This window comes from Cherax quadricarinatus, chromosome 4 (assembly GCF_038502225.1).
Source record: "Cherax quadricarinatus isolate ZL_2023a chromosome 4, ASM3850222v1, whole genome shotgun sequence".
In the NCBI taxonomy this organism is placed as follows: Eukaryota; Metazoa; Arthropoda; class Malacostraca; order Decapoda; family Parastacidae; genus Cherax; species Cherax quadricarinatus.
In genome coordinates, this window is record NC_091295.1 from 13,627,833 (window position 1) to 13,651,737 (window position 23,905).

Below are 23,905 nucleotides of genomic sequence, written 5' to 3' on the forward strand. Positions count from 1 at the left end.
TAGGTCAGGGGTTTCAAATAGAGTTAGAGCTAAAGATCGAGTAGCAATAATGTTGAAGGATAAGCTATGGCAGGAAAAGAGGAAGTATAAATGTATTTATTCAAGGATTATGTAGAGAGAGAGATAGATAGATAGATAGATAGATTGTGAGATTGAGAGATAGATAGATTGAGAGATTGAGATTGAGATTTTGGGAAATGTTGATTGAATGCGTGGGGAGTTTTGAACCAAGTGTGAGAGTACTTATGGTTTGGGATTTCAATGCTGAAGTGGGTAAAAATGATGTGGAGGGAGTAGTAGGTAAATTTGGGGTGCCAGGGGTAATTGTAAAAGGGGAGCCTTTAATTGAGCTATTGAGCTACATGTAGAAAGAGGTTTGGTAATAAGTAATACATATTTTATGGAAAAGAGGATTAATAAATATACAAGGTATGATATAGCACGTAATGAAAGTAGTTTGTTAGATTATGTATTGGTGAATAAAAGGTTGATGGGTAGGATTCAGGATGTACATGTTTATAGAGGGGCAACTGATACATCAGAGCATTATTTAGTTGTAGCTACAGTTAGAGTAAGAGGTAGATGGGACAAGAGGAAAATGGCAACAACAAGTAAGAGAGAGGTGAAAGTGTATAAACTAAGGGAGGAGGAAGTTCGGGTGAGATATAAGCAACTATTGGCAGAAAGGTGGGCTAGGGAGGCACTACTGTCCTGCCAAGTGAGTGTAAAATGAAAGCCTGTAATTGTTTTATATGATGGTAGGATTACTGGTGTCATTTTTTCTGTCTCGTAAACATGCAAGATTTCAGGTACGTCTTGCTACTTCTACTTACACTTAGGTCACACTACACATACGTATATAAGCATATATATACACACCCCTCTGGGTTTTCTGCTATTTTCTTTCTAGTTCTTGTTCCTGTTTATTTCCTCTTATTTCCATGGGGAAGTGGAACAGAATTCTTCCTCCGTAAGCCATGCATGTCATAAGAGGTGACTAAAGTGCTGGGAGCAAAGGGCTAGCAACCCCTTCTCCTGTATATATTACTAAATTTAAAAGGAGAAACTTGCGTTTTTCCTTTTGGGCCATCCCACCTCAGTGGGATACAGCTGGTATGTTGGAAGAACAAGATGTGATAGAGTGGATAGGGGAGCAATGTGGCAGATGTTGCAAGTGTATGGAATAGGTAGTAAGTTACTAAATGCTGTAAAGAGTTTTTATGAGGATAGCGAGGCTCAGGTTAGGGTGTGTAGAAGAGAGGGGGACTACTTCCAGTAAAAGTAGGTCTTAGACAAGGATGTGTAATGTCACCATGGTTGTTTAATATATTTATAGATGGGGTTGTAAAAGAAGTAAATGCTAGGGTGTTTGGAAGAGGGGTGGGATTAAATTAGGGGGAATCAAATAGAAAATGGTAATTGACACAGTTACTTTTTGCTGATGATACTGTGCTTATGGGAGATTCTAAAGAAAAATTGCAAAGGGTAGTTTACAAGTTTGGAAGAGTGTGTAAAGGTAGAAAGTTGAAAGTGAACATAGAAAAGAGTAAGGTGATGAGGGTATCAAATGATTTAAATAAAGAATAATTGGATATCAAATTGGAGAGGAGGAGTATGGAAGAAGTGAATGTTTTCAGGTATTTGGGAGTTGACGTGTCAGCGGATGGATTTATGAAGGATGAGGTTAATCATAGAATTGATGAAGGAAAAATGGTGAGTGGTGCATTGAGGTATACTTATATGGAGACAAAAAAACATTATCTATGGAGGGAAAGAAGGGAATGTATAAAAGTATAGTGGTACTAACACTCTTACAATAAACAAATAACCCGCACATAAAAGAGAGAAGCTTACGACGACGTTTCGGTCCGACTTGGACCATTGACAAAGTCACAGTGTGACTTTGTCAATGGTCCAAGTCGGACCGAAACGTCGTCGTAAGCTTCTCTCTTTTATGTGTGGGTTATTTGTGTATTGTTCCAGTCACGGTATTGTGCCTTTTTGTTATTTACTAACACTCTTATATGAGTGTGAAGCTTGGGTTGTAAATGCTGCAGTGAGGAGATGGTTGGAGGCATTGGAGATGTCCTGTCTATAGGCAATGTGTGGTGTAAGTATTATGCAGAAAATTCGGAGTGTGGAAATTAGGAGAAGGTGTGGAGTTAACCCTTTGACTGTCGCAACCCCCAATCCTGAGGTGTCTCCTGGTGTCGCAAAATTTAAAAAAAAAAAAAAAAAAAATTCTTATGAAATGATAGAGAATCTTTTCCCAATTGTAATGACAGCAAAAAAAACGAAATTTGATGGAAAACTGACGGAATTATGCTCTCGCGAAGTTAGCGACCTCGGCGATATTTACAAATCGGCGATTTTGCCCACTTTGAGCCCTATTTTCGGCTAATTCCATTGTTCCAGTCGACCAAACTCATAGCTATTTCTTTAGAACTCCATTTTTTCTATCGATTGAGTACAAGAAACTGCCCATTTACCGATTTCAACTACCCAATAATGTGGTCAGAAATTTGCAATTTGGCCAATTTCACGAAAATTAAAAAATATGACAATTTCAAAATAAGGTCCAGAATGAACAATGCAGACATTCCTGGCTCTAAAATAACATTTTCTTTGTTCATCAGTCATGTCTCCAGGCCCCTCTGATATTACTCTTGCTTTCTATTTTGAATTTTTATTCAAACAAAAAATAGAAGACTTACTATTATGCAGACTACTGCAATACTGTAATAATTGTATAAATAACATCAACTCATTCATGACTGCATATTACTTTTGAACATTGGCAAAAATCAAACATTTCCCCTACTTTGAGCTCCATTTCCAGGTTCTTTTTATAGTAAAATCAATCAAAATCACCTCTATTTCTATAATATGTTTTCTATTCTATCAAATGAGACCAAGAAAATGAGAATACAACCATAAATACTATACGAAAATAGACCACAAAGTCGGAATTTTAATTAAAAAAAATGATTGGAGTTTTTTTTTCTCATTATGCACTGCGTGCTCCAGGATTTTTTTTATATGGTGCACACTGACCACACAGACCCATTCTCTCACATGTGGGCCTACCAGCTTTCTCCTGCCTGATTTGAAGCCGCTATAATTTATGAGTATACAGTGTATATACATCAAACACGGTACCTCGTAAGACGTATATATACGGCCGCGACAGTCAAAGGGTTAATAAAAATATTAGTCGGAGAGCTGAAGAGGGGTTGTTGAGGTAGTTTGGTCATTTAGAGAGAATGGATCAAAGTAGAATGACATGGAGAGCGTACACCTACCGTCCGACTTACGACCAAGCTTGGTTTCAACCAACCGGTCGTAAGTCAAAATGGACATAAGTCGAATCTTTGAAAATTGCCGACATACTGGTAGGGTACAAATCTGTAGGGGAAGGAAGGAGGGGTAGGGTTCATCCTCGAAAAGGTTGAAAGGAGATTTTGTGGGTGAGGGGCTTGGACTTCCAGCAAGCGTGCATGAGCGTGTTAGGAGTGAATGCAGACGAATGATACTTGGAACCTGACGAGCTGTTGGAGTGTGAGCAGGGTAATATTTAGTGAAGGGATTCAGGGAAACCGGTTATTTTTATATAGCCCGACTTGAGTCCTTGGAAATGGGAAGTACAGTGGACCCTTGGCCAACGAAGGCATTGTCTAACGATAAACTCGTCCAATGAAGCGTTTGAGTGTAAAAATTTTGGCCCGACCAATGATGAAAAACTCGGCTAACATGATTCGTCTGGAACGTGTCCACGTGTGGCCTGAGCACGCCTTAGCTGCCCTGTGCCTTCAGTTAGTGTGCCAGTGTTTACAAGCCAGCAAGTGCAGTTGCATCCACACATACATTCGGTACATTTTGTATTATTCCAGTGTTTTTAGTGGGAGTTGTCACAGCTGCTCTTTGCTGATGACACTGTGCTCTTGGGAGATTCTGAAGAGAAGTTGCAGAGATTGGTGGATGAATTTGGTAGGGTGTGCAAAAGAAGAAAATTAAAGGTGAATACAGGAAAGAGTAAGGTTATGAGGATAAACAAAAAGATTAGGTGATGAAAGATTGAATATCAGATTGGAGGGAGAGAGTATGGAGGAGGTGAACGTATTCAGATATTTGGGAGTGGACGTGTCAGCGGATGGGTCTATGAAAGATGAGGTGAATCATAGAATTGATGAGGGAAAAAGAGTGAGTGGTGCACTTAGGAGTCTGTGGAGACAAAGAACTTTGTCCTTGGAGGCAAAGAGGGGAATGTATGAGAGTATAGTTTTACCAACGCTCTTATATGGGTGTGAAGCATGGGTGATGAATGTTGCAGCGAGGAGAAGGCTGGAGGCAGTGGAGATGTCATGTCTGAGGGCAATGTGTGGTGTGAATATAATGCAGAGAATTTGTAGTTTGGAAGTTAGGAGGAGGTGCGGGATTACCAAAACTGTTGTCCAGAGAGCTGAGGAAGGGTTGTTGAGGTGGTTCGGACATGTAGAGAGAATGGAGCGAAACAGAATGACTTCAAGAGTGTATCAGTCTGTAGTGGAAGGAAGGCGGGGTAGGGGTCGGCCTAGGAAGGGTTGGAGGGAGGGGGTAAAGGAGGTTTTGTGTGCGAGGGGCTTGGACTTCCAGCAGGCATGCGTGAGCGTGTTTGATAGGAGTGAATGGAGACAAATGGTTTTTAATACTTGACGTGCTGTTGGAGTGTGAGCAAAGTAACATTTATGAAGGGATTCAGGGAAACCGGCAGGCCGGACTTGAGTCCTGGAGATGGGAAGTACAGTGCCTGCACTCTGAAGGAGGGGTGTTAATGTTGCAGTTTAAAAACTGTAGTGTAAAGCACCCTTCTGGCAAGACAGTGATGGAGTGAATGATGGTGAAAGTTTTTCTTTTTCGGGCCACCCTGCCTTGGTGGGAATCGGCCGGTGTGATAATAAAAAAATATAAAATAATAACTGCAAAATAAGTCACCATGGGCCCCAAGAAAGCTTCTAGTGCCAACCCTGTGGTAAAAAGGGTGAGAATTACTATGGAATTGAAAAAAGAGATAATTGCAAAGTACGAAAATGGAATGCATGTCCGAGCTGGCCAGGTTGTATAACAAACCCCAGTCAACCATCGCTACTATCTTGGCCAACAGAAAGGCAATCAAGGAAGCTGTTGCTGTGAAAGGCGCAAGTATGTTTTCGAAACACAGATCGCAAGTACTCGAAGATGTTGAGAGACTCATTGGTGTGGATAAACGAGGAACAGATATCAGGAGATAGCATCTCTCAAGCGATCATATGTGAAAAGGCTAGGAAGTTGCATGCCAATTTAATTAAAAAAATGCCTGCAACTAGTGGTGATGTGAGTGAATTTAAGGCCAGCAAAGGTTGGTTTGAGAGATTTAAGAATCATAGTGGCATACATTGTGTGATAAGGCATGGTGAGGCTGCCAGTTTGGACCAAAAAGCGGCTGAAAAAATATGTGCAGGAATTCAGGGAGTACATAGAGGCTGAAGGACTGAAACCCCAGTAAGTGTTTAATTGTGACGAAACAAGCCTGTTTTGGAAGAAAGTGCCAAACAGGACCTACATTACACAGGAGGAAAAAGCACTCCCAGGACACAAGCCTATGAAAGACAGGCTAACCTTACTTAAGGAAATTTGTACAAAGTGGGTTGATGTCCAAACATTTATGGATGAAAATCACCCTAACACAGTTATTGCAAGCCGTGCTGGTGACTATAACAATGACAGTGTTATGGCCCATTTTAGGAAAATCTTAAAGGACCGTGAGGTACAGAGCTCTATGGACAGATTTTTGGTGTGACAGAGGTCCAGTGACTCAAGTTGTTTCCAGTGGCATTAAAAGAAGACGGGAAGTAACCCCGTAAAAGGGCTTGCTACCTCAAGACCTCATGGAAAGAGATTCCCCTTCCAAAAAATAATAACATCCATCATCTCCCCTCCTCCCATCCCATCACTCATCACCAGATCTTCAATAAAGGTAAGTGTCATTTATTCTTCATTACACAATAATATATATTATGCATGTCTCCTTTTTTTTGTGTAGGAAAATGTATATTTCATGTGGTAAATTTTTTTTTTCATACTTTTGGGTATCAGGAAAGGATTAATTTGATTTCCATTATTTCTTATGGGGAAAATTAATTCAACTTCTAACGATGAGCTCTCTAGAACTGATTAATATCGTTGGTTGAGGGACCACTGTACAATGCCTGCACTTTAAAGGAGGGGTTTGGGATATTGGCAGTTTGGAGGGATATGTTGTGTATCTTTATTACGTATATGCTTCTAAACTGTTGTATTCTGAGCACCTCTGCAAAAACAGTGATTATGTGTGAGTGAGGTGAAAGTGTTGAATAATGATAAAAGTATTTTCTTTTTGGGGATTTTCTTTCTTTTTGGGTCACCCTGCCTCGGTGGGAGACGGCCGACTTGTTAAAAAAAAAAAAAGCATAAAGTTTCATTACGTATGGTTTATTGTGGTAAAACATACAATTGACTTCTCTAATAAATGCTTGCAAAGTGGCAACTGAGAGTGGGAGTCTGCAAGAGAGAAAGATGCTGAATGCTGTTGCCAGATCTGCGTCACTATTGTACGCATGCAGCCCCTAGAGCTGGCGGACATATGACCAAGGATAATTTTTATATTTACATACATGTATTTTTTATTTTCTAATTTAGTGTATTTTTTTGGAGTCGTATACATGTGTGGTTGGATGCAAGTCACATAGGTTGGAAGTTAAGGAGGATCTGTACATCAGCGAGGGACTCGTCTGCCCGAAATGCTCAGCATACAGAGGGGGTTTTGGCATGTATACCCAACTATTATATTCCTCTGTGCAACCATGTAATTTGTCAAAATAAAAAATTTAAATCTACATCTAAATCTAAATTTTCTGCTTAGCAGTATAAATGTAGGCAAAGTAATGACTGATAATATAAAGCCAGAAAAACTGCCTCTAAAAGCTTTTTAAATGTGGTTTTCTCACTAAGGTTAAATGATCAGTTGCACACAAATTGCTTTAAGCTGGCAAGTGATAGATTACTGGAAAAATACAGGTAGATACTCTTTACTTTGTATACAGTGGTAGTGATTGCTTAAGATTCTGACCTGTCACCTTGAATCATCATTTATCACTTTTCTTTATTTATTTATTTATTAATTTATTAACAATTTGAGCACACATACAGAGGTACAAAAAAATACAGATAAGAGCAGCATGCAGCATGGTTAATGACCTTTCATCGTAACAGTAGCACACTAAAGATGTGATATTCAGTTAAAAAGCTTACACTTTGTGTATGACATTTTTTTTTTGAAAAGTATTAAAATTTTTTGAGTGCAATACAAATATATAACATATTGAGGAGTAATATAGATACTAGACATTTAGGCAAGATTTTATTTAGGAATTTGGCATTAGCAAAAAAGATACAGGTACTTAACAAAAATATTGTCTGGACTGCCAGATTAGTATTGCTCTCAATGTTCACTTCAAAAAAAAAAAAAAAAAAAAATTCTTCTGGAATGGTAGACACTCTTACTGAAGGTAAATATGTATATTAAACAAAGATGGTGACATGGTTGTTTAATTCTTACTGAGACAAACTTTACTCTTAGTTAATTTCAAGTAATTCCCTAGCTTTTACAACAAGCATGAAATACACATCCTGATTTGTCATATAAAGCCTATATATACATGTACATATTAGAACTTAAGTTATGTGGTCTGAAATTAGTCTGATGGAAATGCTTCACATAAGAAAGGGCTTTCCTTAGAATATGCAGTATGCTGTATTCCTGGAACTGTAAGCATGCACATTGGTAAGCCTATTCATTGTAACCTCCTAAGTATTCTAGTGGAAATATGTATCCATGTGTGAACGCAAATTAAGTTGTAATAAACAACTGTCAGTGAATAAACATAAAGTTGGACAATTCAATTCAATTCAATTCAATTCAATTCAATTCAATTCAATTCAATTCAATTCAATTCAATTCAATTCAATTCAATTCAGTTCAATTCAGTTCAATTCAGTTCAATTCAGTTCAATTCAATTCAATTCAAGTTTATTCTTTATAAGGGTTACAATGTGGGGTTTACAGGTTTTGGGTATTGTGTGGTTTACATGTTATAAAATACTAATTACAGAGGGGGCCACTAGGACACCTAGCATGGCTAGGCATTTCGAGCAGACTTAGATTAATTCTTAACATTAAATCCTTACAGATTATGGTATTAAGGCTAAGTGACTACATCATAATTTGTGAGTTTAGCAATGTGAATGCTTTTGTTTTGGCACAATACAAGGTGTCTATATTGGAGTATCATAGGCAAACTTATGACTAGTTAGGATTTATTATTTAAAGATTAAGATTAGTATTTCTGGGTTTATAGTCAGTGGGTGAGTGAGTGTAATTTTGAACCACCAGGTGGTTATCATGTAGTTAGTTGTCGGGGTGGATCAGGGAGATAAGATGTTTTCTAACTGTAGTTTTGAAAGTGATGAATGTGTCTGCAGTTCTAGAGTTTTCAGGTAGGGTGTTCCAGATTTTAGGTCCTTTGAAATACATTGAATTTTTGTAAAGGTTTAGTCGAACACGGGGAATGTCATAGAGATGTTTGTGTCTGGTGTTATGCCTGTGGACTGTCACAACTATCAAGAAAGCGTTTTAGGTCAAGGTTAATATTGGAATTTAAGGCCCTGTAGATATTGATTGCACAGTAGTAAGTGTGGATGTTCTGAACAGGGAGTAAGTTTAGATCTATGAAGAGTGGCGGGTGGGGGGGGGTGTTGCCAGGGATGGGATTTAGTGATTATTCTTACTGCGGCTTTTTGTTGGGTTATTATTGGCTTTAGGTGTGTTGCTGCAGTTGAACCCCAAGCACAGATAGCATAGGTGAGGTGTGGATATATAAGTGAATGGTATAGTGTGAGAAGAGCAGTTTGCAGTACGTAGTATTGTATCTTGGAGAGGATCCCCACCGTTTTGGATACTTTTTTTGTTATGTGTTGGATATGGGTGCTGAAATTTAGGTTGTTGTCGAGGTATAGGCCAAGGAATTTGCCCTCATTATATCTGGCAATTAGAGTGTTGTCAATCTTAATGTTAAGTTGCGCTTCACCTGCTCTGCTACCAAACATAATATAGTAGGTTTTGCCAGTGTTAAGTGTAAGTTTATTGGCTATCATCCAAGTCGATATTTTGAGCAGCTCCTCGTTAACAATGGTGTTGAGGGAGGCAAGATTAGGGTGGGAGATGACATAAGTCGTGTCGTCAGCAAAGAGAATGGGTTTCAGGTGTTGGGATATGTTTGGAAGATCATTGATGTAAATGAGGAAGAGCAGGGGTCCAAGGACACTTCCCTGCAGAACTCCAGTATCAAGTGGCCGTATTGATGAGGCTGTCTCTTTAATGGTGACATACTGATACCTATTAGAAAGGTAGGATTTAAAATATGCAAGCGCATGGCCTCTTATGCCATAGTGGTCAAGTTTGTGGAGTAGGATGCCGTGGTCTACTGTGGTTAGAGCCCCTCGTTCAACCTTGTGTTTAATCATCTTCATGCATCTTTAGCCTAGCCATGAGTGAAGGTTAATAAAGGTAATTCATAAAAGTACAGTAGGGTCCCTCTTTACGGTGTTTTGCTAATATGAACATTTCAAATTATGACCAAAACTTGTTATGCGGCACCCCCTCTTCCCACACTTTACTCACTGATACTGTCACTGCATGCCATTCTGTTTACATCCTCCGTGAGCTCTGCATCTCTCCATTATGTCTGGAAACTTTCCCAAATTTCAAGTGTTTTAAAGTCATTGTGTATTTTAAAAGTACTCTGATAATTATACTTATATGTGCTTTATTTTATTAACATATCGGCTGTCTCCCACCATGGCAGGGTGGCTTGAAAAAGAAAAACTTTCATAATCTTTCCTCTTCAAGGGGGGCTCCTTGGCGTGGTGAAGAGGCTCTTGGTCTGAGGAATTAAACCTATTGGTCTCCTTCCTCAGACCTAACCTAATTACCCCCCAATCCCCCCTTCCCTATCTCATCCTCCCTTTTTCCTTTCCTCCTCCTCACCCCCATCCCTTCCTTATTCCCTTCCTCTTTTTGGCCTTTGGGATTCTTCCTACAGGCCCACTGGTTCCTAGATAGGGAGAAGGGTACCGGGGTCCATCCCATTTCGTTGATGTTCTTCGTGGTGGTGTAGTTTGCCGTGGAATCTGGATCGCCAGGGGATGTCCCATTCCCTCTCTGGTCTCCCAGGGGGTGGCTTTGGGTGTTTTTCAGGTGACGGGTGTATCTTTGGAGGCCGCCTTTCGGATTCCAGGGGTGGTGGCCAAAGGAGTTATGCTTTGTGGCGGATATCCGGCCGCCCTCTCTTTTGTCCACAGAGGTAGCTCAGCAGATGTGAGGTTGCTATCCTGGATTGCTGGTTTACTGGCATGAAGGGTAGGGTATGGCACGGGTTCCATGCCGAATCTGCACTACTTGCGGTGTTGAGTTTCTCTTGGGTGCGGAGGGCGATTTCCGGTCCTTTCATTCCCCCCTGGGAAATATTCCTCCCCGTTCCCCCCTTTTTTTATTCTTTATTTTTATTTTTATTTTATTTTCTTACTTTTTTTTCTTAAAAACAAAAAGAAACAAGTAATCTAACCATGGAAGCCCTGATCCATGAACCTGCTACCCCCAGGCCCCTTACTGGTACCGCACCCCGTTCTGACCCTGCCTCATTTTTTGACCAGTCGTCAGACACTCCTGATGCCCCTGTACCTCTTGCTGGTGCTGTTTCATCACCAGCTTCAGGTACCAGGGTCTCAACTGACTCCTCTGATTTGTCTGATCTCCGCCCTCCTTCGACTATGCTTCCAGCCTCTCCCTATACAGTGCAGCAATTTTTGAATCGCCAGCCCGTCCCACGTCGGACCAACTCTGCTCCCACTTCTAAATGCCAACGACAATTGCTTGATGATGTTACTTCGTTACCTTCCCATTCTACTCAGAAAAGACTGACACATAATGCACTTCCTTTCCACGCTAAGTTTTGGACTGCACAATGGACTAAATTCTTTACTTTACGACCGACTTCCTCTATTGCCTATCTTTCCGACCATAGTATTGGCAAGGCGCTCCTATGCCATGTTGGTAGAGATATTTCCTTTCATGCTCTCGAGAGCGGTACGTGCATCATCACTGTCCAGAATGCTACCCAAGCTCATGATCTTTCTCTTCTTTCATATATCAGTACTATTCCTGTCACTACTGAAAAACATCATTCCCTCAATTCTTGTAGTGGTACTGTCATTCTGCCCCATACCATAGTCCAACAGAATTTCCAGACATGTGACAATGACATTCTCGAACAGCTGGAACTCCAGGATCTCCCAATCCTCAAAGTAGACACTTATGTCCTTCCTGCCCGTGGGCGGAGACGATACCCTTGCAATGTGGCTCGATTAACTTTCGACAACTGTGAACTCCCGTCCTCTGTTTATGTAGCAGACATCAGTTGCAAGTTCGAAAGGTGATCCTTACACCGCAACAGTGTAGAAATTGCTGGCGATTTGGTAACCCAGCAAAATACTGCAGATCAATAGCTGAATGCCCAGTCTGTGGTGCCGATGACCATTCTAATACGTCTTGTAGCCGACCTCCCTCTTGCCTTAATTGTCATGAGGCTCGCCCTTCTTACTCTCGCCATTGCCAGGTCTATGTAAATGAGTGGGAAATCCGTTGCCTCAAAGAGGCAGAAGGTCTCCCTTATGCTATGGCAGTTTCTCATCTATGCCTCCAAGGGAGACTACCCTGTATTTCTTATTCTCGTGTTTCTAAATGTCCCCCCCACTTCTAGGGCCCCATCTTCTGCAGCCTCCTCTGTGGTTACCCTTCCCATAGTCACTCCTGTCTCTAATTCTTTTGCTGTCCTGGGCTCAGAAGTCCCTAATTCAACACCTCAGTCTGCTCTCACATCTTCGTGTTCTCCTTCACAAGCCCCGGTATCGACAAACCTCATACGACACCTCCTCCCAATTGCCCCTCTACTTCTCAAAAGTCCAAAAAATCCCCATTGCTCAAATCTTTAACCCCTTCCTTCCCTTCTTCCACCCCCACATTTTACCTTTCCAGTCTCTGTACCTGGTTCTTCCCCTCTCACTGGCTCTGTTACAAGTGTTGAGGTTCACCCTCCTCCTCGTACTGTGTCTTCCTCCCCTGTCCCCTCTCAGGTTTCTTCCTCTTCTGCTACCTTCCAGGTTTCTGCCTCTTCTGTCCCCTTCCACACTTCTCCAGTTCCCTCCACCCTTTTGTTCCCCCCTACTTTGGTACAGTCCATTACTGTCCCAATCTTTACTCGCCCTCCTCCTTCCATCTCCATTATTGTCTCCCATACAATGTCTTTGAATTACGAAACACTTAAAGCTATCTCAGAATGTATTGCAGAGACTAAACCATCAATGGACACTGATCTGCCCCCTGTTCCTTCTCTTTCCTCTCCTCCATCTATGTAACTCCTTTCTTCACAACGCTCCGTTCCTTCTCTACTTGAATGTTTTCTGCTGCCTCCACGTGTGGACTTTTCAAACCCCTCTAATCCGTAGGTACCCTTACCTGCGGATTTCTGGTATGTTTATCGTTACAAATCATGGCTTATTTACAGTGGAATACCCGCAGCCTCAGGGGTAATCGGGGTGAGCTTCAGCTGTTGCTTTCCCAGCTTTCCCCTGTCGGTGTTTGCTTACAAGAACCAAAATTACACTCCGTGGTTATCTATCCCATCTCAGGCTATAATTTATTGTATTCTTTGGATCCTTTTTCTGATGGGACCTTTAATGAAAGTGCCCTTCTTCTATTCACTGATATTCCGTACAATCAGCTATTTGTTCGTATTTTGCTGCATTACACTGCAGCCCGTATCCACTTACGTGTTATACAATCTGTTCTTTGTATCTCTACCCTTCTCGGGCATTATCTCTCCTTGATGTTGCCTTTCTTGTCTCGTCCTTACCGCCACCACTTTTGTTACTTGGCGATTTTAATGCACATCATTTCCTCTGGAGGGTCTCACTGTGATTCCCGTGGCATTCATGTTTTAAATACAGGTACTCCCACCCATTTTGATTCTCATACTCTTTCTTGCATCGATCTCTCAGTCTGCTCTTCCTCCACTGCGCTAGACTTCACCTGGTCTGTTCTCCCAGATTTACATGACAACGATCATTTTCCAATCATTCTTACTTCTCCTTCATATTCACCACCTCTTCGTAGCCCACGCTGGCAATTTGATCAAGCAAATTGGGACCTTTACTCGCATCTAACTGCTTTTAGTGAGCTTCCTTCTTCGTCCTCCATTGATGAGCTTTTACACCTCTTCGTGTCCTCAGTTTTAACCGCAGCTTCTCATTCTATACCCCAAACCTCATGCAGGCATTTTCAGAAGTGCGTGCCTTGGTGGTCTCCTGCTTGTGCTTGTGCAGTATGCTTGAAACGTGCTGCGTGGGGCAGGTACCGGTAGAATAGAACCACTGAGAGGCTTCTTGATTTTAAGCAGAAGCATGCGGTTGCTCGCCGTGTCATCTGTAATGCTAAACGCACTTGCTGGCGAGATTATGTCTTCACCATCACCTCTGCTTCCTCTGTGAGTGCAGTCTGGAAAAAAGTAAGGAAACTGAGTTTTAAATACTCTCCTGTCCCGGCTCCTGTTCTGCGGGTTGCCGGTGTTGATATAGCAAACCCTCTAGATGTTGCCATTGAAATTGGTAATCATCTGGTCCATATTTCTCAGGGGCTCCATCTATGCCCCTCGTTTCTTTCCTCAAAGTCTGCCAGAGAGTTAGCGCTCTTAGACTTTTCTTCTCTCAAAGAAGAATGTTATAATGTGCCTTTTACACTTCAGGAACTGGAGGCGACACTCTCAGCTTGCTGGTCATCGGCAGCTGGGCCAGACAACATTAATATTCAGATGTTACAACGTTTACATCAGTCAGCCCTTTAGTCCTCTTACACCTCTTCAATCTTATTTTGTCACAAGGAGTTCTTCCCAAGCTGTGGATATCTGCTATTGTTCTCCCTTTCTGCAAACTGGGTACTATGGGACATGATGCCTCCCACTATCGTCCCATTGCTCTTACCAGTGCAGTTTGCAAAGTGATGGAACATCTGGTAAATCGACATTTAATGTGGTATTTAGAGACACACAACAGTCTTTCCACTAGTCAATATGGCTTTTGTAAGGGCCGTTTTACCATAGACCCCTTACTGTGCTAGGATATGTATTTTTGTAATGCCGTTGCAAATAACCACTCGGTTATTGCCATATTTTTTGACCTTGAGAAGGCATATGACATAATTTGGAGGTACATGTATAATATTTTGGCCCAAGCCCACTCCTTAGGCCTCCGAGGCAATCTACCATCCTTCCTTAAGAACTTCTTAACTGACAGACATTTCCATGTTCGGCTTAATAATATGCTCTCCCTGGACTTTGTCCAAGCTGAAGGTGTCTCCCAGGGATGTGTTCTGAGTACAATACTTTTTCTCCTTGCTATAAATGATTTGGCCTCTCTTTTTCCATCCAATATTTGGTCATCACTCTATGTTGATGACTTTGCTATTGCTTGTGCAGGTGCTGACTGTCACCTCATTACAGTTTCTCTCCAACATGAGGTCGACCATGTTTCCAATTGCGATACCATGCATGGGTTTAAATTTTTCAGTACTAAAACTCACCAGATTACTTTCACTAGACGCTCTGTCATCTCCACTCATCCTTTGTACCTCTGTGGCTCACGTATCCCTGAACGTGATACGGTCAGGTTTCTGGGCCTTCTCTTTGACTGTAGGTTATTATGGAAACCTCACATTACCTTTCTGAAAGCAACTTATCACAGCAGGTTGAACCTTCTTAAAACTCTTGCTCATTTTTCATGGGGAGCTGATCGTCGAACTCTTCTTCACCTACATTCAGCCCTCATTTTATCGAAACTCGATTATGGTGACCAGATCTATTCAGCTTCCTCTCCTGCTACTCTCTCTAGTCTTACTCCCATCCATCACCAGGGATTACGTTTATGCCTTGGTGCTTTTCGCTCTTCCCCTGTTGAGAGTCTATGCTGAAGCGAATATTCCATCCTTGTCCGATCGCCGTGATGCTTATTGCTTACACTATTACGTTCGCTCTCATGATCTCCGCAATCCTTCCATATATAGAATAGTCACCGATGTTAGTAGACATTCTTTTTTTGTTTGTCACCCCTGTTTGCTCCGTCCCTTTTCTCTTCGCCTGCATTTGCTCCTGTTTTCCCTTCAGTTACCACTTTTCTATGTTCATGTAGCATCTCACTTTTCCCTGCCCCCCTGGTAAGTTCCAGCTGTTTAAGTCTGTTCTTTCTCACACCCTTGCACGAGAGCCTACTGCCTACGGTAGCTTCCCGCTCTCTTTTTCTTGACCACTTCCACTCTCATTCTCATGCCATAGGAGTGTACACAGATGGCTCTAAGTCTCTGATGGCGTCAGATTCGCGGCGGTGTTTCCGGACAGTGTTGTGTGAGGACATTTACTATCCTCGGCTAGCATTTTTACAGCTGAATTGTATGCCATTCGTGCAGCACTTATCCGTATTGTATCTATGCCTGTGTCATCATTTGTGGTTGTCTCAGACTCCCTTAGTGCTTTACAGGCTATACAAAAATTTGATACACCTCACCCCCTAGTTCTCTGTATTTAACTTTGGCTACACCCTATCTCTACCAAGCATAAAGATATTGTTTTTTGTTGAGTCCCTGGTCATATTGATGTACAAGGCAATGAACAGGCAGGCACTGCTGCGTGGTCAGCAGTACATGACCTACCAGTTTCATGTAGAGGCGTTCCACTTACAGACTATTTTGCTGTAATAGCTACCCACCTTCACACCTGTTGGCAACAATGCTGGTCTAATCTGCTCGGTAAGAAACTTGAGTCTATTAAACCGAGTACATATATAGTTTACTGGCCGTCTTCTCGTCATCAGTGTCGAGGTTGGGAGACTACTCTCTCCTGTCTTCGCATTGGCCACACTCATCTTACTCATGGGTATCTCATGGAGAGGCACCCTGCTCCTCTCTGTGAGAAGTGTCAGGTTCCACTATCGGTTAGCCACATTCTGTTGGACTGCCCTCTCTATAAACGAGCACGCAGAATTTACCTCCAATGCCGTCTCCACTCTACTACTCTCTCTTTACCTTCCCTTCTTGCTGATGGACCCTCCTTTAATCCTGACTCTCCCATTGACTTCTTGACAACAACTGATTTACTCCACAAACTCTGATGGTGATACCTTTCGCACTCCCCTTCAGCCCTTACTACCTCAGTCTCTTGCTACCCTCTACCTCTGCACTATCCACTGCCCCGCTGTTCTCCATAACCTACTAATCATCCCTCTTCCTTTAACCACCTGATACCCTCGCTTCCTTCCTGCCCTGGAGCGCTGTATAGCCCTTGTGGTTTAGTGCTTCTTTTTGATTATAATGTGCCCAAGAGAGATTATTACGTAGTGATTTGAATGTGTACCTGCACGCTAGCACAGTGTGTAAGTATATTTAGGTTCAGGTACACATAAGCATAATTATCAGAGTACAGTAAGGCCCCGCTTTATGGCGTTTCACCTTACGGCGTTCCGCTAATACGGCGATGTCAAATTATGACCAAAATTTGCTATATGGCAAGCGGTCTTTTAAATACGGCGCCCCCACCCAGTTTGTTTACATTTTCCGTGACCACATCCATTATGTCAGGAAACTTTCTAAAATTTCAAGTGTTTTAAAGTTACTGCATATTTTATATGTACTCTGATAATTATACTTATGTGTACCTGTACTTAAATATACTTACACACTGTGCTGGTGTGCAGGTACACATTAAAATCGCTAAGTCTCTCTCTACTCATGACGCCAATACTACTACGTAATAATAATCACTCTTGGGCACACTAAATGTCTTATTTTACATCAATATAGGCATTTTCATTAATCCATATATGATATTTTCCTCAAAATTATATATGAAACCCATTACATAGCATATAAACATGATACATACACTCAGAATAAAAATTGATGTAAATATGAGATTTGTTTACCAAGCAGCTGTGTTGGTGGTGTCGAAAGAATTACGTTTTCTCTAGTCAAACACTGGGGGGTAACTGTAGAAAAATATTCTTTTCGTATGCCTTTATGTATAGCAATTCGCAACCCTTGTGGGTTTAGTGCTTTTTATAATTAATAATAATTATTAATAATAATAATAATAATAATAATAATTATATTATTATTATTAATATTAATAATATTATTATTATCGTTATTAATATTAATAATAATAATATTATTATTATTATTCACTCTAAAAATGGTGTGTTGCTGTTTGTTTATTCTGAACTAACTTGTACAACTTGTACACAATGTAAGAGTATTTGTATTGTCAGGTAATTATTATTAAAATAAAATATTGAGGTAAATGTTTTACAAACTCTTACAAATGGACTTGAATGAACTAAAAGTAGACACACATTAATACGCATTTCGCCTGACCAAGTGATCGTCCACTACCTGTTCAGTTTGTGTTCTTACATTGTCTCAACTCTGTATCTCGTTCTCTCTCTCGTTTACTCTTTTGTTAACTAGTTGGCTCTCATTGACGATGGCGTCTAAGGTTAGCTGTAATAAAAAGAGAAGTCATAAGCCTCTTACTTTAAGTGCCAAGTTAGAGGATGATGGTGTGCCATTTTGATTTTATTCAATAAACACCCTGCCACTCACCTCTCACACATTAATATTAATATTTTAAGGTAAGTAATAATTGTACTCTGTGTGTATCTTACCTTTTATTGTGTTTTTAATGCCTATTTTTATTGCTAACTTAATATAAGTTAGTGTAAACTTGTTGTCTGGCATTTATTGCATATTTTATATGCTCTGATAATAATACTTGTGAAGCTGTGTGGTAGCCGGGTGGAGGGACAACATTATGTTTTCTCTGTTCAGCCATCAGAGAAAACGTATATGAATCTGCGTTTGGCCCAGCCACTCCCCCACTCTGCTTTTGTTTACAATTTTCGGCATGAATTATTCATTACTTCTACCTTCGTTTATGATGGCACCTGAAGGTAGTTGTTAGAAATGATTAAATTCAGTGAACAAGGAATGTCGATGTTAATAATATGGCTCTGGGTCACAGTGTAGGTAGCCAGTAGGTGTAGCCCAGGTGGGCTACACCTACCGGCTACCTACACTGACTTTATACAAATAAATACTACTCACCTCTCTTCGTATATTAAGACTACACATATTTTAAGGTAAATAATGAGTGTACTGTATGTGCAGTTTACCTCTGGGATGTTTTAAATACATATCGTATATTAAGTATGAGATGGGGAGCCAGTGCTACCTACACCTGGGCTACCTGCACCTGACTTCCTACAAATAAGTACTACTCACCTCTCTCCCTACATTAAGATTACAAATACTTTAAGATAAGTAATGAATTTACTGTGACTGTATTTTACTTTATGTGTTTTTAACCCTTTGAGGGTTTTGGTCGTACTAGTACGTCTTACGCGTAGGGGTTTTTGACGTACTAGTACTCATAAATTCTAGCGGCCTCAAATCTAGTGGGAGAAAGCTGGTAGGCCTTCATATGAAAGAATGGGTCTATGTGGTCAGTGTGCACAGTCTAAAAAAAATCCTGCAGCACACAGTGCATAATGAGAAAAAAAAAACTTTGACCATTTTTTTTAATAAATCAGCGACTTTGCAGTGTATTTTCGTATGGTATTTATTGTTGTATTCTAGTTTTCTTGGTCTCATTTTATAGAATGGAAGACATATTACAGAAATTGAGATGATTTTGACTGGTTTTACAATGAAAGGTGCCTTGAAATTGAGCTCAAAGTAGCAGAAATGTTCGATTTTTACCAAACTTCAAAAGTAAACAAATCGTGCCAAGCGTCCAATACACGTCAACTGGTGAGTCTAATATTCTTTCACAAGTGCACCAATAATATTTATACCATTTTTTACACTAATGCAGTAGTCTGCATAACAGTAAATCTTATATTTTTTGTGAAAATAAAAATTCAAAGTGGAAAGCAAAAGAATATAAGAGGGGCCTTGAGACGTGACTAATGACTAGAGGAAATGTCATTTTAGTGCCAGGAATGTCTTTCTTGTTTATTCTGGACCGTATTCGGAAATTGGCATCTTTTGAAATTTGTGTGAAATTGGCAAAATTGCTAAATTCTGACCACTGTACTGGATAGTTGAATTTCATAAATGGGTGGTTTCTTGCACCCATTCGATAGAAAAAATGGAGTTCTAGCGAAATATTCATGTTTTTTGTCGACTAGTACAGTGAAATTGGCCGAAAATGGGGCTCAAAGTGGGCAAAATCGCCAATGCGTAAACATCGCCGAGACCGCTAACTTTGCGAGAGCATAATTCCGTAAGTTTTCTATCAAATTTCAAACTTTTGGTGTCTTTGTGATCGGGAAAAGATTCTCTATCTTTTCATAAGAGAAAATAATTTTTTTTTTTTTTAAATTTGGCCGACCCTGAGAACGAGTTTCGGAGAGGGCCTGTCGACCCTCAAAGGGTTAATACCTAGTTCTATTACTAACTTAATATAATTTAGTGTAAACTTGTTGTCTGGCATTTATATGCATTTATAAATGGAAAAAATGGAGTTCTGCCTTCCGGAGATGTCTGCTTTCCGGCGACAGCCTGGAACCTAACCTGCCGTATAAGTGGGGCCCTACTGTACGTATAAAATATGCAATAACTATAAAGCACTTGAAATTTGGAGAGTTTCTAGATATAATAGATGTGCTCACGGAGAAAGTAAACAAACCGGGTGGGGTGCGCCGTATTTGAAAGACCGCTTGCTGTATAGCAAATTTTGGTCATACAGTGGAACCTCAAATTTCGAACTGCTCCCAACTCAACCAATCATGTATTTTTGTAAGTGCTTTTATAGTGTATTTTTGAGGGTCTGAAATGGACTAATCTAATTTACATTATTCCTGATGGGAATAAATTCCTTCAGTAATGGCACTCGAACAGACTTCCGAAACAAAGAAAGTTCGAAATTTAAGGTTCCACTGTAATTTGAAATCGCCGTATTAGCAGAATGCCGTAAGGCAAAACGCCGTAAAGTGGGGCCCTACTGTATTACATATTGGCGTGGCATCTGAGTGAGCTACCATACCTACCACCTGACTTCCTACAATAAATACTACTCGCCTCTCACCTTATATGAAGACTACACACATTTTTGGGTAAGTAATTAACATATTGGGGGAGGGGTTTGGGATATTGGCAGTTTGGAGGGATATGTTGTGTATCTTTATATGTGTATGCTTCTAGACTGTTGTATTCTGAGCACCTCTGCAAAAACAGTGATAATGTGTGAGTGTGGTGGAAGTGTTGAATGATGATGAAAGTATTTTCTTTTTGGGGATTTTCTTTCTTTTTTGGGTCACCCTGCCTCGGTGGGAGACGGCCAACTTGTTGAAAAAAAAAAAAGTGTATTTTACTTTTTTATTGTTTTATAGAGCCTAGTTCTATTGCTAACTTAATATATGTTAGTGTAGACTTGTTATCTGGCATTTATATGTATTTATAAGTGGAAAAAAGGGCATTCCACTTTATGGTGATTTCTGTTTTAGGGCAGTAGCCTGGAACCTAACCTGCTGTGTAAGTGGGGCCCCACTGTACTCTGAAGGAGGGGTAGGGATTTTGCAGTTTAGAGGGTCATTTTAATTTGTATCTCCTCACACTTCTGAAAAGACAGATATTGAATAAATGATGATTTTTTTTATTACCCTAGTTTAGTGGAAGATGGTTGATGAGGTAAAAAAAAAAATTACATGCCTGTACATCCAAACTGGGAGGAAGGGGCTAGTAACCTCTTCTCTTGTATAAATTACTGAATTTAAAAAGAAAAATGTTTGCTTTTCTTTTTAGGTTACCCTGCCTCAGTGGGATACCGCTGGTTCATTGAAAAAAAAAACAAATTGTTTATTGTTGAATATATCTACAATCACACTAAAAATTTATCATTTATTCTTGTCCTTTTTCAGGCTGTTGATGTTGTCGGGTCTAAATTTGTTGGCCGTATGTGCCTGGAGACGTGCTGCTCCGAGTGTGAGCAAGTAACTGGGCGTGAAGAAAATTTCCTTGAAGTGTGTGTTCCAGTTAAAACAAAAGCAGACTTTGATGGTTAGTTTTAAGTTTTTAATGATATAATTTTATGATGGTTTTTGAGTTGTAAGATTATAAATGTACTCTAAGGAGATGGTCAGTTATAGGTCTCGGTCACCTAAGGAATCATTATTGTGGGAAAACTAAAGGGGCTATCAGCTTATGTAATAAGGGTGATTTAAACTCATAAGTGGTAGCTCTGTCACCTACTAGCAGTCATACCATGAATAGGTTAAAAAAAGAAATATGAATGTTAGAACTGGTAAATCTTCTTCCTTTATTTGGCTTAGGCAATCATAGATCCAGCATCCAGGAAACAATTTAAATGTGCTTTTGAAAATAAAACTAAAATCTTTATTTTTTCAACACGCCGGTCGTCTCCCACTGAGGCAGGGTGATCTAAAAAGAAAGAAAATCCCAAAAAGAAAACGCTTATACATATTATTATTCAACACCTTCACCTCACTCATACGTAATCACTGTCTTTGCAGAGGTGCTCAGATACGACAGTTCAGAAGTCCCTCCAAACTGCCAATATCCCAAACCCATCCTTTAAAGTGCTGACATTGTACTTCCCATTTCCAGGACTCAAGTTCAGTTAACCAGTTTCCCTGAATCCCTTCACAAAATATTACCCTGCTCGCACTCTAACAGCTCGTCAGGTTCCAAAAACCACTTGTTTCCATTCACTCCTATCTAACACGCTCACACATGCTTGCTGAAAGTCCAAGCCCCTCGCCCACAAAACCTCCTTTACCCCCTCCCTCCAACCTTTTTGAGGACGACCCCTACCCCACTTTACTTCCCTTACAGATTTATATGCTCTCCAAATCATTCTACTTTGACCCATTCTCTTTAAATGACCAAACAACCTTAACAACCCCTCTTGAGCCCTTTGACTAATACTTTTAGTAACTCCAAACCACCACCTAATTTCCACACACCGAATTCTCTGCATAATATTTACACCACACATTGCCCTTAGACAGGACATCTCCACTGCCTCTATCTGCCTCCTTGCTGTAGGATTTGCAACCCAAGCTTCACACCCATATAATAGTGTTGGTACCACTATACAGTGGACCCCCGCATACCGTTGGCATCACATAACATTTAATCCGCATACCGCTCGCTTTTATTGCAAAAATTTTGCCTCGCATACCGCTCAAAAACCCGCTCACCGCTGTTTGTCCGAGACGTGTCCAATGTGCGGCCTGAGCCACGCTCACATGTTCCGCCGGTGGCATTGTTTACCAGCCAGCCTCCGCGGTAACATCCAAGCATACAATCGGAACATTTCGTATTATTACAGTGTTTTTGGTGATTTTATCTGCAAAATAAGTGACCATGGGCCCCAAGAAAGCTTCTAGTGCCAACCCTACAGCAATAAGGGTGAGAATTACTATAGAGATGAAGAAAAAGATCATTGATAAGTATGAAAGTGGAGTGCGTGTCTCCGAGCTGGCCAGGTTGTATAATAAACCCCAATCATCCATCGCTACTATTGGTGGTACAGCTGCTGCTGCTGCTGTAGCACCGTCAGCTGCTGCTGCTGCTGTAGTACCATCTGCTGCTGCTGTAGCATCGTCTGCTGCTGCTGTAGCATCGTCTGCTGCTGCTGTAGCATCGTCTGCTGCTGCTGTAGCACTGTCAGCTGCTGCTGCTGTTGTACCACCGTCAGCTGCTGCTGCTGCTGCTGCTGTAGTACTGCTGTGAAGCATGCTGCTGCTGTAGCATCGTCTGCTGCTGCTGTAGCACTGTCAGCTGCTGCTGCTGTTGTACCACCGTCAGCTGCTGCTGTAGTACCGTCTGCTGCTGCTGTAGTACCGTCTGCTGCTGCTGTAGCATCGTCTGCTGCTGCTGTAGCACTGTCAGCTGCTGCTGCTGTTGTACCACCGTCAGCTGCTGCTGCTGTAGTACCGTCTGCTGCTGCTGTAGCATCATCTGCTGCTGCTGTAGCACTGTCAGCTGCTGCTGCTGTTGTACCACCGTCAGCTGCTGCTGCTGTAGTACCGTCTGCTGCTGCTGTAGCATCGTCTGCTGCTGCTGTATCACTGTCAGCTGCTGCTGCTGCTGTAGCACCGTTGTTGGTGTGGCTTATTGAGAATACCAAGAAACAATTAACCCCAGAGGATTTGCCACCCAGGATAACCCAAAAAAGTCAGTGTCATCGAAGACTGTCTAACTTATTTCCATTGGGGTCCTTAATCTTGTCTCCCAGGATGCAACCCACACCAGTCGACTAACACCCAGGTGAACAGGGAAAAATGCCTGGAACTAGTGCTCATATTGATGAATTTAAAGCCAGCAAAGGTTGGTTTGAGAGATTTAAGAATCGTAGTGGCATACACAGTGTGATAAGGCCTGTTCTGGAAGAAAATGCCAAACAGGACCTACAGTACTCAGGAGGAAAAGGCACTCCCAGGACACAGTGTCTCATCAGTCATTGCTGCATCTTCAATAAAGGTAAGTGTCATTTATTCTTCATTTAGTAGAGTAGTACATGCACAATATATACTGTGCATGTACTACTCTACTATTGTGCATGTATCCTTCTCTTTGTGTGTAGGAAAATCTATATTTCATGTGGTAAAATTTTTTTTTTCATACTTTTGGGTGTCTTGCACGGATTAATTTGATTTCCATTATTTCTTA

At 40.9% G+C, this 23,905-nt stretch overlaps 1 protein-coding gene across 9 annotated transcripts in view; it reads left to right on the forward strand.

The window, feature by feature from the left end:
* Nucleotides 1–23,905, forward strand: part of LOC128684403 (uncharacterized) — a 251,874-nt gene that overhangs the window by 110,543 nt on the left and 117,426 nt on the right. For all 9 annotated transcript variants that reach the window (XR_011393207.1, XM_070094513.1, XM_070094531.1 and 6 more), the window contains one exon: nt 21,130–21,268. Coding sequence is in view for 8 of the 9 variants with exons in the window: in XM_070094513.1 (XP_069950614.1) it covers nt 21,130–21,268 (139 nt within the window). In the remaining variant the exon portion in view is untranslated. The remainder of the gene's footprint in view (nt 1–21,129; nt 21,269–23,905) is intronic.